We start from the raw sequence: 16,891 nt of genomic DNA, 5'->3' as shown, positions 1-16,891 counted from the left end.
TTTTTTGCTGCTGTGATCCCCAGATAACACCCCTAATATCACCCCAGATAACACCCTCAATATCTCCCCAGATCCTGACGACTCTGTGTTTGCTGCTGTGAACCCCAGATAACACCCTCAATATCTCCCCAGATCCTGACGACTCTGTGTTTGCTGCTGTGAACCCCAGATAACACCCTCAATATCTCCCCAGATCCTGACGACTCTGTGTTTGCTGCTGTGAACCCCAGATAACACCCCTAATATCTCCCCAGATCCTGACGACTCTGTGTTTGCTGCTGTGATCCCCAGATAACACCCCCAATATCTCCCCAGATCCTGACGACTCTGTGTTTGCTGCTGTGATCCCCAGATAACACCCCCAATATCTCCCCAGATCCTGACGACTCTGTGTTTGCTGCTGTGATCCCCAGATAACACCCCTAATATCTCCCCAGATCCTGACGACTCTGTGTTTGCTGCTGTGAACCCCAGATAACACCCCCAATATCTCCCCAGATCCTGACGACTCTGTGTTTGCTGCTGTGAACCCCAGATAACACCCCCAATATCTCCCCAGATCCTGACGACTCAGTGTTTGCTGCTGTGACAGATGTTCAAATTGAGGAGTACCGTGAAGTGTTCAGGATATTTGACGCGGATCAGGACGGCAACATCTCCAGTACGGAGCTCATCAAGATTCTTAAGTAGGTGCTGATTGATCGCTTTGTCGTTAGCTCCAATTTGCCGGTATTATCTCTAAAGGTCCTAATTTATTGGTGTACGATCAAAACTACGATTGTAAGCTATAACGAGCTTAGTAACGAGCTTAGTAATTCTCTGGCTTGCTTATCTCGGTGAACGTCTTTTACCGATAAGACAAAGCATATTTTTGGTGTTGACAGACCCTCTGTAATAATAATATTCCATGTGTGTATTGGAGCTTCGGAATTGGAGCTTCGGAATTCCTTTTAAATTCCTCTCACCGTCTCTCCATCCTCCAGTAACTATAGTAACTATAGTAACTATAGTAACTATAGTAACTATAGTAACTATAGTAACTATAGTAACTATAGTTACTATAGTTACTATAGTAACTATAGTAACTATAGTAACTATAGTAACTATAGTAACTATAGTAACTATAGTAACTCTCACCGTCTCTCCATCCTCCAGATCCTGCGGATTGGAACCTACTGATGAGCAGGTTCAGATACTAATTGAAAATGTAGATACAAATGGTAACGGAGTGGTAAGTTGTTTTACTGGTATCTTTAATGTAAGTTTTAATAAAAAGTTGTTGTCATTTGCCATTAAGTTAGGTGCGTAGAATCAACGTTATGTTAACAGGTGATCTCGTCACCTGCAGATGTGACATATGTTATAGTTATCGGTGAATAGGTAATTGATTCTATCAACACTGAAACTTGTCTTCTCGTGATTTCAAGTACATCGGAAGCTAGTCCATTACAATTATGGTAACTATTATACAGTGGGACACAGGCTTTTTTGTTGGACTAGTGGCGTAACGAAGGGCCCCGCTGACCCCGCTGTTTAATCTTCTTTTCAAGATTAGCAATCGCGTTCCATCGAGTCTGAAATGTTGCATTTATTAGGTAGCGATTAGTTCTATATTGAATAGCTGTTTTTCTCTCCAGATAGCAATTAGTTCTATATTGAATAGCTGTTTTTCACTCCAGATAGAGTTTACAGAGTTCTGCCAGTTAATGATAAAGTACTTCTCTCCAGATAGAGTTTACAGAGTTCTGCCAGTTAATGATAAAGTACTTCTCTCCAGATAGAGTTTACAGAGTTCTGCCAGTTAATGATAAAGTACTTCTCTCCAGATAGAGTTTACAGAGTTCTGCCAGTTAATGATAAAGTACTCTCCAGATAGAGTTTACAGAGTTCTGCCAGTTAATGATAAAGTACTTCTCTCCAGATAGAGTTTACAGAGTTCTGTCAGTTAATGATAAAGTACTTCCCTCCAGATAGAGTTTACAGAGTTCTGCGAGTTAATGATAAAGTACTCTCCAGATAGAGTTTACAGAGTTCTGCCAGTTAATGATAAAGTACTTCTCTCCAGATAGAGTTTACAGAGTTCTGTCAGTTAATGATAAAGTACTTCCCTCCAGATAGAGTTTACAGAGTTCTGCGAGTTAATGATAAAGTACTCTCCAGATAGAGTTTACAGAGTTCTGCCAGTTAATGATAAAGTACTTCTCTCCAGATAGAGTTTACAGAGTTCTGCCAGTTAATGATAAAGTACTTCTCTCCAGATAGAGTTTACAGAGTTCTGCCAGTTAATGATAAAGTACTTCACTCCAGATAGAGTTTACAGAGTTCTGCCAGTTAATGATAAAGTACTTCTCTCCAGATAGAGTTTACAGAGTTCTGCCAGTTAATGATAAAGTACTTCTCTCCAGATAGAGTTTACAGAGTTCTGTCAGTTAATGATAAAGTACTTCTCTCCAGATAGAGTTTACAGAGTTCTGCCAGTTAATGATAAAGTACTTCTCTCCAGATAGAGTTTACAGAGTTCTGCCAGTTAATGATAAAGTACTTCTCTCCAGATAGAGTTTACAGAGTTCTGTCAGTTAATGATAAAGTACTTCTCTCCAGATAGAGTTTACAGAGTTCTGCCAGTTAATGATAAAGTACTTCTCTCCAGATAGAGTTTACAGAGTTCTGCCAGTTAATGATAAAGTACTTCTCTCCAGATAGAGTTTACAGAGTTCTGCCAGTTAATGATAAAGTACTTCTCTCCAGATAGAGTTTACAGAGTTCTGCCAGTTAATGATAAAGTACTTCTCTCCAGATAGAGTTTACAGAGTTCTGCCAGTTAATGATAAAGTACTACTCTCCAGATAGAGTTTACAGAGTTCTGCCAGTTAATGATAAAGTACTTCTCTCCAGATAGAGTTTACAGAGTTCTGCCAGTTAATGATAAAGTACTTCTCTCCAGATAGAGTTTACAGAGTTCTGCCAGTTAATGATAAAGTACTTCTCTCCAGATAGAGTTTACAGAGTTCTGCCAGTTAATGATAAAGTACTATCTCCAGATAGAGTTTACAGAGTTCTGCCAGTTAATGATAAAGTACTTCTCTCCAGATAGAGTTTACAGAGTTCTGCCAGTTAATGATAAAGTACTTCTCTCCAGATAGAGTTTACAGAGTTCTGCCAGTTAATGATAAAGTACTTCTCTCCAGATAGAGTTTACAGAGTTCTGCCAGTTAATGATAAAGTACTTCTCTCCAGATAGAGTTTACAGAGTTCTGCCAGTTAATGATAAAGTACTTCTCTCCAGATAGAGTTTACAGAGTTCTGCCAGTTAATGATAAAGTACTCTCTCCAGATAGAGTTTACAGAGTTCTGCCAGTTAATGATAAAGTACTCTCTCCAGATAGAGTTTACAGAGTTCTGCCAGTTAATGATAAAGTACTCTCCAGATAGAGTTTACAGAGTTCTGCCAGTTAATGATAAAGTACTTCTCTCCAGATAGAGTTTACAGAGTTCTGCCAGTTAATGATAAAGTACTTCTCTCCAGATAGAGTTTACAGAGTTCTGCCAGTTAATGATAAAGTACTTCTCTCCAGATAGAGTTTACAGAGTTCTGCCAGTTAATGATAAAGTACTTCTCTCCAGATAGAGTTTACAGAGTTCTGCCAGTTAATGATAAAGTACTTCTCTCCAGATAGAGTTTACAGAGTTCTGCCAGTTAATGATAAAGTACTTCTCTCCAGATAGAGTTTACAGAGTTCTGCCAGTTAATGATAAAGTACTCTCCAGATAGAGTTTACAGAGTTCTGCCAGTTAATGATAAAGTACTCTCCAGATAGAGTTTACAGAGTTCTGCCAGTTAATGATAAAGTACTTCTCTCCAGATAGAGTTTACAGAGTTCTGCCAGTTAATGATAAAGTACTCTCCAGATAGAGTTTACAGAGTTCTGCCAGTTAATGATAAAGTACTTCTCTCCAGATAGAGTTTACAGAGTTCTGCCAGTTAATGATAAAGTACTCTCTCCAGATAGAGTTTACAGAGTTCTGCCAGTTAATGATAAAGTACTTCTCTCCAGATAGAGTTTACAGAGTTCTGCCAGTTAATGATAAAGTACTTCTCTCCAGATAGAGTTTACAGAGTTCTGCCAGTTAATGATAAAGTACTTCACTCCAGATAGAGTTTACAGAGTTCTGCCAGTTAATGATAAAGTACTTCTCTCCAGATAGAGTTTACAGAGTTCTGCCAGTTAATGATAAAGTACTTCTCTCCAGATAGAGTTTACAGAGTTCTGCCAGTTAATGATAAAGTACTATCTCCAGATAGAGTTTACAGAGTTCTGCCAGTTAATGATAAAGTACTTCTCTCCAGATAGAGTTTACAGAGTTCTGCCAGTTAATGATAAAGTACTTCTCTCCAGATAGAGTTTACAGAGTTCTGCCAGTTAATGATAAAGTACTTCTCTCCAGATAGAGTTTACAGAGTTCTGCCAGTTAATGATAAAGTACTTCTCTCCAGATAGAGTTTACAGAGTTCTGCCAGTTAATGATAAAGTACTTCTCTCCAGATAGAGTTTACAGAGTTCTGCCAGTTAATGATAAAGTACTCTCTCCAGATAGAGTTTACAGAGTTCTGCCAGTTAATGATAAAGTACTCTCTCCAGATAGAGTTTACAGAGTTCTGCCAGTTAATGATAAAGTACTCTCCAGATAGAGTTTACAGAGTTCTGCCAGTTAATGATAAAGTACTTCTCTCCAGATAGAGTTTACAGAGTTCTGCCAGTTAATGATAAAGTACTTCTCTCCAGATAGAGTTTACAGAGTTCTGCCAGTTAATGATAAAGTACTTCTCTCCAGATAGAGTTTACAGAGTTCTGCCAGTTAATGATAAAGTACTTCTCTCCAGATAGAGTTTACAGAGTTCTGCCAGTTAATGATAAAGTACTTCTCTCCAGATAGAGTTTACAGAGTTCTGCCAGTTAATGATAAAGTACTTCTCTCCAGATAGAGTTTACAGAGTTCTGCCAGTTAATGATAAAGTACTCTCCAGATAGAGTTTACAGAGTTCTGCCAGTTAATGATAAAGTACTCTCCAGATAGAGTTTACAGAGTTCTGCCAGTTAATGATAAAGTACTTCTCTCCAGATAGAGTTTACAGAGTTCTGCCAGTTAATGATAAAGTACTCTCCAGATAGAGTTTACAGAGTTCTGCCAGTTAATGATAAAGTACTTCTCTCCAGATAGAGTTTACAGAGTTCTGCCAGTTAATGATAAAGTACTCTCTCCAGATAGAGTTTACAGAGTTCTGCCAGTTAATGATAAAGTACTTCTCTCCAGATAGAGTTTACAGAGTTCTGCCAGTTAATGATAAAGTACTTCTCTCCAGATAGAGTTTACAGAGTTCTGCCAGTTAATGATAAAGTACTTCACTCCAGATAGAGTTTACAGAGTTCTGCCAGTTAATGATAAAGTACTTCTCTCCAGATAGAGTTTACAGAGTTCTGCCAGTTAATGATAAAGTACTTCTCTCCAGATAGAGTTTACAGAGTTCTGCCAGTTAATGATAAAGTACTTCTCTCCAGATAGAGTTTACAGAGTTCTGCCAGTTAATGATAAAGTACTTCTCTCCAGATAGAGTTTACAGAGTTCTGTCAGTTAATGATAAAGTACTTCTCTCCAGATAGAGTTTACAGAGTTCTGCCAGTTAATGATAAAGTACTTCTCTCCAGATAGAGTTTACAGAGTTCTGCCAGTTAATGATAAAGTACTCTCCAGATAGAGTTTACAGAGTTCTGCCAGTTAATGATAAAGTACTTCTCTCCAGATAGAGTTTACAGAGTTCTGCCAGTTAATGATAAAGTACTTCTCTCCAGATAGAGTTTACAGAGTTCTGCCAGTTAATGATAAAGTACTTCTCTCCAGATAGAGTTTACAGAGTTCTGCCAGTTAATGATAAAGTACTTCTCTCCAGATAGAGTTTACAGAGTTCTGTCAGTTAATGATAAAGTACTTCTCTCCAGATAGAGTTTACAGAGTTCTGCCAGTTAATGATAAAGTACTTCTCTCCAGATAGAGTTTACAGAGTTCTGCCAGTTAATGATAAAGTACTTCACTCCAGATAGAGTTTACAGAGTTCTGCCAGTTAATGATAAAGTACTTCTCTCCAGATAGAGTTTACAGAGTTCTGCCAGTTAATGATAAAGTACTCTCCAGATAGAGTTTACAGAGTTCTGTCAGTTAATGATAAAGTACTCTCCAGATAGAGTTTACAGAGTTCTGCCAGTTAATGATAAAGTACTTCTCTCCAGATAGAGTTTACAGAGTTCTGCCAGTTAATGATAAAGTACTTCTCTCCAGATAGAGTTTACAGAGTTCTGCCAGTTAATGATAAAGTACTTCTCTCCAGATAGAGTTTACAGAGTTCTGCCAGTTAATGATAAAGTACTTCTCTCCAGATAGAGTTTACAGAGTTCTGCCAGTTAATGATAAAGTACTTCACTCCAGATAGAGTTTACAGAGTTCTGCCAGTTAATGATAAAGTACTTCTCTCCAGATAGAGTTTACAGAGTTCTGCCAGTTAATGATAAAGTACTTCTCTCCAGATAGAGTTTACAGAGTTCTGCCAGTTAATGATAAAGTACTTCTCTCCAGATAGAGTTTACAGAGTTCTGCCAGTTAATGATAAAGTACTCTCCAGATAGAGTTTACAGAGTTCTGCCAGTTAATGATAAAGTACTCTCTCCAGAGAGAGTTTACAGAGTTCTGCCAGTTAATGATAAAGTACTCTCTCCAGATAGAGTTTACAGAGTTCTGCCAGTTAATGATAAAGTACTTCTCTCCAGATAGAGTTTACAGAGTTCTGCCAGTTAATGATAAAGTACTTCTCTCCAGATAGAGTTTACAGAGTTCTGCCAGTTAATGATAAAGTACTTCTCTCCAGATAGAGTTTACAGAGTTCTGCCAGTTAATGATAAAGTACTTCTCTCCAGATAGAGTTTACAGAGTTCTGCCAGTTAATGATAAAGTACTTCTCTCCAGATAGAGTTTACAGAGTTCTGCCAGTTAATGATAAAGTTTCTCTCCAGATAGAGTTTACAGAGTTCTGCCAGTTAATGATAAAGTACTTCCCTCCAGATAGAGTTTACAGAGTTCTGCCAGTTAATGATAAAGTACTCTCCAGATAGAGTTTACAGAGTTCTGTCAGTTAATGATAAAGTACTCTCTCAGATAGAGTTTACAGAGTTCTGCCAGTTAATGATAAAGTACTTCTCTCCAGATAGAGTTTACAGAGTTCTGCCAGTTAATGATAAAGTACTCTCTAGATAGAGTTTACAGAGTTCTGCCAGTTAATGATAAAGTTTCTCTCCAGATAGAGTTTACAGAGTTCTGCCAGTTAATGATAAAGTACTCTCCAGATAGAGTTTACAGAGTTCTGCCAGTTAATGATAAAGTACTCTCCAGATAGAGTTTACAGAGTTCTGTCAGTTAATGATAAAGTACTTCTCTCCAGATAGAGTTTACAGAGTTCTGCCAGTTAATGATAAAGTTTCTCTCCAGATAGAGTTTACAGAGTTCTGCCAGTTAATGATAAAGTACTTCCCTCCAGATAGAGTTTACAGAGTTCTGCCAGTTAATGACATGATAAAGTACTCTCCAGATAGAGTTTACAGAGTTCTGTCAGTTAATGATAAAGTACTCTCTAGATAGAGTTTACAGAGTTCTGCCAGTTAATGATAAAGTACTTCTCTCCAGATAGAGTTTACAGAGTTCTGCCAGTTAATGATAAAGTACTCTCTAGATAGAGTTTACAGAGTTCTGCCAGTTAATGATAAAGTTTCTCTCCAGATAGAGTTTACAGAGTTCTGGCAGTTAATGATAAAGTACTCTCCAGATAGAGTTTACAGAGTTCTGCCAGTTAATGATAAAGTACTTCTCTCCAGATAGAGTTTACAGAGTTCTGCCAGTTAATGATAAAGTACTATCTCCAGATAGAGTTTACAGAGTTCTGCCAGTTAATGATAAAGTACTTCTCTCCAGATAGAGTTTACAGAGTTCTGCCAGTTAATGATAAAGTACTTCTCTCCAGATAGAGTTTACAGAGTTCTGCCAGTTAATGATAAAGTACTTCTCTCCAGATAGAGTTTACAGAGTTCTGCCAGTTAATGATAAAGTACTTCTCTCCAGATAGAGTTTACAGAGTTCTGCCAGTTAATGATAAAGTACTATCTCCAGATAGAGTTTACAGAGTTCTGCCAGTTAATGATAAAGTACTCTCTCCAGATAGAGTTTACAGAGTTCTGCCAGTTAATGATAAAGTTTCTCTCCAGATAGAGTTTACAGAGTTCTGCCAGTTAATGATAAAGTACTTCCCTCCAGATAGAGTTTACAGAGTTCTGCCAGTTAATGACATGATAAAGTACTCTCCAGATAGAGTTTACAGAGTTCTGTCAGTTAATGATAAAGTACTCTCTCAGATAGAGTTTACAGAGTTCTGCCAGTTAATGATAAAGTTTCTCTCCAGATAGAGTTTACAGAGTTCTGCCAGTTAATGATAAAGTACTCTCCAGATAGAGTTTACAGAGTTCTGCCAGTTAATGATAAAGTACTTCTCTCCAGATAGAGTTTACAGAGTTCTGCCAGTTAATGATAAAGTACTCTCTCCAGATAGAGTTTACAGAGTTCTGCCAGTTAATGATAAAGTACTTCTCTCCAGATAGAGTTTACAGAGTTCTGCCAGTTAATGATAAAGTACTTCTCTCCAGATAGAGTTTACAGAGTTCTGCCAGTTAATGATAAAGTACTTCTCTCCAGATAGAGTTTACAGAGTTCTGCCAGTTAATGATAAAGTACTTCTCTCCAGATAGAGTTTACAGAGTTCTGCCAGTTAATGATAAAGTACTTCTCTCCAGATAGAGTTTACAGAGTTCTGCCAGTTAATGATAAAGTACTTCTCTCCAGATAGAGTTTACAGAGTTCTGCCAGTTAATGATAAAGTACTTCTCTCCAGATAGAGTTTACAGAGTTCTGCCAGTTAATGATAAAGTACTTCTCTCCAGATAGAGTTTACAGAGTTCTGCCAGTTAATGATAAAGTACTTCTCTCCAGATAGAGTTTACAGAGTTCTGCGAGTTAATGATAAAGTACTTCTCTCCAGATAGAGTTTACAGAGTTCTGCCAGTTAATGATAAAGTACTTCTCTCCAGATAGAGTTTACAGAGTTCTGCCAGTTAATGATAAAGTACTTCTCTCCAGATAGAGTTTACAGAGTTCTGCCAGTTAATGATAAAGTACTCTCTCCAGATAGAGTTTACAGAGTTCTGCCAGTTAATGATAAAGTACTTCTCTCCAGATAGAGTTTACAGAGTTCTGCCAGTTAATGATAAAGTACTTCTCTCCAGATAGAGTTTACAGAGTTCTGCCAGTTAATGATAAAGTACGGTACTATATTGAATAGCTGTGTTTCTCTCCAGATAGCAATTAGTTCTATATTGAATAGCTGTTTTTTCTCTCCAGATAGAGTTTACAGAGTTCTGCCAGTTAATGATAAAGTACTTCTCTCCAGATAGAGTTTACAGAGTTCTGCCAGTTAATGATAAAGTACTTCTCTCCAGATAGAGTTTACAGAGTTCTGCCAGTTAATGATAAAGTACTTCTCTCCAGATAGAGTTTACAGAGTTCTGCCAGTTAATGATAAAGTACTTCTCTCCAGATAGAGTTTACAGAGTTCTGCCAGTTAATGATAAAGTACTTCTCTCCAGATAGAGTTTACAGAGTTCTGTCAGTTAATGATAAAGTACTCTCCAGATAGAGTTTACAGAGTTCTGCCAGTTAATGATAAAGTACTTCTCTCCAGATAGAGTTTACAGAGTTCTGCCAGTTAATGATAAAGTACTTCTCTCCAGATAGAGTTTACAGAGTTCTGCCAGTTAATGATAAAGTACTTCTCTCCAGATAGAGTTTACAGAGTTCTGCCAGTTAATGATAAAGTACTTCCGTCCAGATAGAGTTTACAGAGTTCTGCCAGTTAATGATAAAGTACTCTCTCCAGATAGAGTTTACAGAGTTCTGCCAGTTAATGATAAAGTACTTCTCTCCAGATAGAGTTTACAGAGTTCTGCCAGTTAATGATAAAGTACTTCTCTCCAGATAGAGTTTACAGAGTTCTGCCAGTTAATGATAAAGTACGGTACTATATTGAATAGCTGTGTTTCTCTCCAGATAGCAATTAGTTCTATATTGAATAGCTGTTTTTTCTCTCCAGATAGAGTTTACAGAGTTCTGCCAGTTAATGATAAAGTACTTCTCTCCAGATAGAGTTTACAGAGTTCTGCCAGTTAATGATAAAGTACTTCTCTCCAGATAGAGTTTACAGAGTTCTGCCAGTTAATGATAAAGTACTTCTCTCCAGATAGAGTTTACAGAGTTCTGCCAGTTAATGATAAAGTACTTCTCTCCAGATAGAGTTTACAGAGTTCTGCCAGTTAATGATAAAGTACTTCTCTCCAGATAGAGTTTACAGAGTTCTGTCAGTTAATGATAAAGTACTCTCCAGATAGAGTTTACAGAGTTCTGCCAGTTAATGATAAAGTACTACTCTCCAGATAGAGTTTACAGAGTTCTGCCAGTTAATGATAAAGTACTTCTCTCCAGATAGAGTTTACAGAGTTCTGCCAGTTAATGATAAAGTACTTCTCTCCAGATAGAGTTTACAGAGTTCTGCCAGTTAATGATAAAGTACTTCCGTCCAGATAGAGTTTACAGAGTTCTGCCAGTTAATGATAAAGTACTTCTCTCCAGATAGAGTTTACAGAGTTCTGCCAGTTAATGATAAAGTACTTCTCTCCAGATAGAGTTTACAGAGTTCTGCCAGTTAATGATAAAGTACTACTCTCCAGATAGAGTTTACAGAGTTCTGCCAGTTAATGATAAAGTACTTCTCTCCAGATAGAGTTTACAGAGTTCTGCCAGTTAATGATAAAGTACTTCTCTCCAGATAGAGTTTACAGAGTTCTGCCAGTTAATGATAAAGTACTTCCGTCCAGATAGAGTTTACAGAGTTCTGCCAGTTAATGATAAAGTACTTCTCTCCAGATAGAGTTTACAGAGTTCTGCCAGTTAATGATAAAGTACTACTCTCCAGATAGAGTTTACAGAGTTCTGCCAGTTAATGATAAAGTACTTCACTCCAGATAGAGTTTACAGAGTTCTGCCAGTTAATGATAAAGTACTTCTCTCCAGATAGAGTTTACAGAGTTCTGCCAGTTAATGATAAAGTACTTCTCTCCAGATAGAGTTTACAGAGTTCTGCCAGTTAATGATAAAGTACTTCTCTCCAGATAGAGTTTACAGAGTTCTGCCAGTTAATGATAAAGTACTTCTCTCCAGATAGAGTTTACAGAGTTCTGCCAGTTAATGATAAAGTACTTCTCTCCAGATAGAGTTTACAGAGTTCTGCCAGTTAATGATAAAGTACTTCTCTCCAGATAGAGTTTACAGAGTTCTGCCAGTTAATGATAAAGTACTTCTCTCCAGATAGAGTTTACAGAGTTCTGCCAGTTAATGATAAAGTACTTCTCTCCAGATAGAGTTTACAGAGTTCTGCCAGTTAATGATAAAGTACTTCTCTCCAGATAGAGTTTACAGAGTTCTGCCAGTTAATGATAAAGTACTTCTCTCCAGATAGAGTTTACAGAGTTCTGCCAGTTAATGATAAAGTACTTCTCTCCAGATAGAGTTTACAGAGTTCTGCCAGTTAATGATAAAGTACTTCTCTCCAGATAGAGTTTACAGAGTTCTGCCAGTTAATGATAAAGTACTTCTCTCCAGATAGAGTTTACAGAGTTCTGCCAGTTAATGATAAAGTACTTCTCTCCAGATAGAGTTTACAGAGTTCTGCCAGTTAATGATAAAGTACTTCTCTCCAGATAGAGTTTACAGAGTTCTGCCAGTTAATGATAAAGTACTTCTCTCCAGATAGAGTTTACAGAGTTCTGCCAGTTAATGATAAAGTACTTCTCTCCAGATAGAGTTTACAGAGTTCTGCCAGTTAATGATAAAGTACTTCTCTCCAGATAGAGTTTACAGAGTTCTGCCAGTTAATGATAAAGTACTTCTCTCCAGATAGAGTTTACAGAGTTCTGTCAGTTAATGATAAAGTACTCTCCAGATAGAGTTTACAGAGTTCTGCCAGTTAATGATAAAGTACTACTCTCCAGATAGAGTTTACAGAGTTCTGCCAGTTAATGATAAAGTACTTCTCTCCAGATAGAGTTTACAGAGTTCTGCCAGTTAATGATAAAGTACTTCTCTCCAGATAGAGTTTACAGAGTTCTGCCAGTTAATGATAAAGTACTTCCGTCCAGATAGAGTTTACAGAGTTCTGCCAGTTAATGATAAAGTACTTCTCTCCAGATAGAGTTTACAGAGTTCTGCCAGTTAATGATAAAGTACTTCTCTCCAGATAGAGTTTACAGAGTTCTGCCAGTTAATGATAAAGTACTACTCTCCAGATAGAGTTTACAGAGTTCTGCCAGTTAATGATAAAGTACTTCTCTCCAGATAGAGTTTACAGAGTTCTGCCAGTTAATGATAAAGTACTTCTCTCCAGATAGAGTTTACAGAGTTCTGCCAGTTAATGATAAAGTACTTCCGTCCAGATAGAGTTTACAGAGTTCTGCCAGTTAATGATAAAGTACTTCTCTCCAGATAGAGTTTACAGAGTTCTGCCAGTTAATGATAAAGTACTTCTCTCCAGATAGAGTTTACAGAGTTCTGCCAGTTAATGATAAAGTACTTCTCTCCAGATAGAGTTTACAGAGTTCTGCCAGTTAATGATAAAGTACTTCTCTCCAGATAGAGTTTACAGAGTTCTGCCAGTTAATGATAAAGTACTTCCGTCCAGATAGAGTTTACAGAGTTCTGCCAGTTAATGATAAAGTACTTCTCTCCAGATAGAGTTTACAGAGTTCTGCCAGTTAATGATAAAGTACTTCTCTCCAGATAGAGTTTACAGAGTTCTGCCAGTTAATGATAAAGTACTTCCGTCCAGATAGAGTTTACAGAGTTCTGCCAGTTAATGATAAAGTACTTCTCTCCAGATAGAGTTTACAGAGTTCTGCCAGTTAATGATAAAGTACTTCTCTCCAGATAGAGTTTACAGAGTTCTGCCAGTTAATGATAAAGTACTTCTCTCCAGATAGAGTTTACAGAGTTCTGCCAGCTAATGATAAAGTACTCTCCAGATAGAGTTTACAGAGTTCTGCCAGTTAATGATAAAGTACTTCTCTCCAGATAGAGTTTACAGAGTTCTGCCAGTTAATGATAAAGTACTTCTCTCCAGATAGAGTTTACAGAGTTCTGCCAGTTAATGATAAAGTACTCCAGTAACTATAGTAACTACAGATAGAGTTTACAGAGTTCTGCCAGTTAATGATAAAGTACTTCTCTCCAGATAGAGTTTACAGAGTTCTGCCAGTTAATGATAAAGTACTTCACTCCAGATAGAGTTTACAGAGTTCTGCCAGTTAATGATAAAGTACTTCTCTCCAGATAGAGTTTACAGAGTTCTGCCAGTTAATGATAAAGTACTTCTCTCCAGATAGAGTTTACAGAGTTCTGCCAGTTAATGATAAAGTACGGTACTATATTGAATAGCTGTGTTTCTCTCCAGATAGCAATTAGTTCTATATTGAATAGCTGTTTTTTCTCTCCAGATAGAGTTTACAGAGTTCTGCCAGTTAATGATAAAGTACTTCTCTCCAGATAGAGTTTACAGAGTTCTGCCAGTTAATGATAAAGTACTTCTCTCCAGATAGAGTTTACAGAGTTCTGTCAGTTAATGATAAAGTACTTCTCTCCAGATAGAGTTTACAGAGTTCTGCCAGTTAATGATAAAGTACTTCTCTCCAGATAGAGTTTACAGAGTTCTGCCAGTTAATGATAAAGTACTTCTCTCCAGATAGAGTTTACAGAGTTCTGCCAGTTAATGATAAAGTACTTCTCTCCAGATAGAGTTTACAGAGTTCTGTCAGTTAATGATAAAGTACTTCTCTCCAGATAGAGTTTACAGAGTTCTGCCAGTTAATGATAAAGTACTTCTCTCCAGATAGAGTTTACAGAGTTCTGCCAGTTAATGATAAAGTATTTCACTCCAGATAGAGTTTACAGAGTTCTGCCAGTTAATGATAAAGTACTTCTCTCCAGATAGAGTTTACAGAGTTCTGCCAGTTAATGATAAAGTACTTCTCTCCAGATAGAGTTTACAGAGTTCTGCCAGTTAATGATAAAGTACTTCTCTCCAGATAGAGTTTACAGAGTTCTGCCAGTTAATGATAAAGTACTTCTCTCCAGATAGAGTTTACAGAGTTCTGCCAGTTAATGATAAAGTACTACTCTCCAGATAGAGTTTACAGAGTTCTGCCAGTTAATGATAAAGTACTTCTCTCCAGATAGAGTTTACAGAGTTCTGCCAGTTAATGATAAAGTACTTCTCTCCAGATAGAGTTTACAGAGTTCTGCCAGTTAATGATAAAGTTTCTCTCCAGATAGAGTTTACAGAGTTCTGCCAGTTAATGATAAAGTACTTCTCTCCAGATAGAGTTTACAGAGTTCTGCCAGTTAATGATAAAGTACTCTCCAGATAGAGTTTACAGAGTTCTGTCAGTTAATGATAAAGTACTTCTCTCCAGATAGAGTTTACAGAGTTCTGCCAGTTAATGATAAAGTACTTCTCTCCAGATAGAGTTTACAGAGTTCTGCCAGTTAATGATAAAGTACTACTCTCCAGATAGAGTTTACAGAGTTCTGCCAGTTAATGATAAAGTACTTCTCTCCAGATAGAGTTTACAGAGTTCTGCCAGTTAATGATAAAGTACTCTCTCCAGATAGAGTTTACAGAGTTCTGCCAGTTAATGATAAAGTACTTCTCTCCAGATAGAGTTTACAGAGTTCTGCCAGTTAATGATAAAGTACTTCTCTCCAGATAGAGTTTACAGAGTTCTGCCAGTTAATGATAAAGTACTTCTCTCCAGATAGAGTTTACAGAGTTCTGCCAGTTAATGATAAAGTACTTCTCTCCGGATAGAGTTTACAGAGTTCTGCCAGTTAATGATAAAGTACTTCTCTCCAGATAGAGTTTACAGAGTTCTGCCAGTTAATGATAAAGTACTCTCCAGATAGAGTTTACAGAGTTCTGCCAGTTAATGATAAAGTACTCTCTCCAGATAGAGTTTACAGAGTTCTGCCAGTTAATGATAAAGTACGGTACCCAAAAAGAAGACGACCTGAAGGATGCGTTCAAGGTGTTTGACCAGGACAACAACGGTTATATTGATGCGGTGGAACTCCAGACCATTCTTTCTAACATGGGGGAGAACTTACCAATGGATCAGGTGATTAGAGATTTGTAGCTGAACCTTTGTAAACCGGTTCATTGACTCCTTTTTAAATACCACGTCCTGTATAATTATCTAGTTATTTGTAGGTTTATAACCTACCAAGACGCGCGCCGAGTTGAAACAGATATTTCACGAGTATCACCCGTTAATTTAGTTATATATAACTAAATTAACGGGTATATGCATATATATATGCATATTATGGAACCAGCAGGGTTTGAGGATCACAATTACCCTTATCATACGTTGTATCACCCACTATAGTGAAACGGCGATGGGGGTCACGACGTGATACAAATTACCCCATCACTGAACAAATATACAAGAACAGAAAATTAATAATCCAGATAATAATCAGTATGTTTTTACAATGACCCGATCACTAAACAAATAAACAAGAACAGAAAATTAATAATCCAGATAATAATCAGTATGTTTTTACAATGACCCGATCACTAAAAGTAAACAAATAAACAAGAACAGAAAATTAATAATCCAGATAATAATCAGTATGTTTTTACAATGACCACATCACTTAACAAATAAACAAGAACAGAAAATTAATAATCCAGATAATAATCAGTATGTTTTTACAATGACCCCATCACTGAACAAATAAACAAGAACAGAAAATGAATAATCCAGATAATAATCAGTATGTTTGGCAGGTAGAGGACATGATCCGTGAAGCTGATCTGAACGGAGATGGTCTGATAGACTACGAAGAGTTTATCAAGATGATGACCTGTAACCCTATCAGTGAGACCGGTGTTTTGTGACGTGTGTGTGACCCTAGCTTTACTGACACTTAAAGCAGTTGCTTTCTTAAGTCTGATCAACAGCAATATGAATTATTGTACTATCAGTTACGATCTCGCTGTTGAAGAATTCAGAATCTAAAGGTTATCGTGAGGAACCATTTTGAAAGATGAAGCATTATGAAGCTGTCGAATATACAATCATATGAATATGATGTGGCCAAGTTTACGAACTAAGAAGCAATGAGAACGAGAAGCAATGAGAATGATATTGCAGGAATCTGCGTTTACCACCGAATTTGCTAATTTGCTGCTAACTAATAGTAATTGTAAATTTGACAATATTACTGAGCGGCGCTCAGCCTGTCATTCGACATTCCGCCGAATCTCTATTTGGAACATTATAGCCTGGGGTCCCCAGGTAATAATAAGTGACAACACCGTGGTTGCGGCTATGAGAAGCTATGGTTAGACTTAGAGCTTAACGATTAGAAAATTTGTAACAAAGTATTATTGTATTTGAATTGAAGTTACATTATAATTATAATAAATAATTATCATTACATTTAAAAAAGTGGTATTTTTTATAATTCACGTGAATTCGCTAATCATCATAATTATACATGTATGACAACATTGCTCGTAGAATTGCATCATTCTAGATGCCTTAATTAATTTTTGCCCCCATTTCGGTTGATCCTTATCATTATGTGAAGAAATATGTAAAAAAATCGGTTAGTAGTACTATAATACTATGTTTTC

At 37.0% G+C, this 16,891-nt stretch overlaps 2 protein-coding genes across 2 annotated transcripts in view; both read left to right on the top strand.

Annotated features, from left to right (window-relative positions):
* Positions 1-690, top strand: part of LOC134816865 (uncharacterized) — a 1,975-nt gene extending 1,285 nt beyond the window's left edge. Inside the window, exons 4-5 of the mRNA XM_063825866.1 lie at positions 48-87; positions 560-690. Of these exons, the coding sequence (XP_063681936.1) occupies positions 48-87; positions 560-690 (171 nt within the window). The remainder of the gene's footprint in view (positions 1-47; positions 88-559) is intronic.
* On the top strand, positions 160-16,654 carry LOC134817221 (calmodulin-like). Its single transcript, XM_063826356.1, has 4 exons — positions 160-686; positions 1,156-1,231; positions 15,198-15,365; positions 16,040-16,654. Exons 3-4 carry the CDS (start codon positions 15,225-15,227, stop codon positions 16,148-16,150), a joined length of 252 nt encoding a protein of 83 aa, XP_063682426.1. The 5' UTR covers positions 160-686; positions 1,156-1,231; positions 15,198-15,224; the 3' UTR covers positions 16,151-16,654.
* Positions 16,655-16,891: the final 237 nt, after the last annotated feature.

The sequence above is a fragment of the Bolinopsis microptera genome, chromosome 6, assembly GCF_026151205.1.
Source record: "Bolinopsis microptera isolate Bmic1 chromosome 6, MBARI_Bmic_1.0, whole genome shotgun sequence".
NCBI classification, from domain to species: Eukaryota; Metazoa; Ctenophora; class Tentaculata; order Lobata; family Bolinopsidae; genus Bolinopsis; species Bolinopsis microptera.
This window is presented reverse-complemented; position numbering and strand designations above follow the sequence as displayed.

What these genes read in the sequence shown, in the direction of transcription:
- LOC134817221 (XM_063826356.1), top strand. Translation starts at nt 15,225, where the DNA reads ATGATAAAGTACGGTACCCAAAAAGAAGACGACCTGAAGGATGCGTTC. An exon ending in AGAACTTACCAATGGATCAG is followed by an intron (nt 15,366 to 16,039) that starts GTGATTAGAGAT and finishes TATGTTTGGCAG; the next exon opens with GTAGAGGACATGATCCGTGA.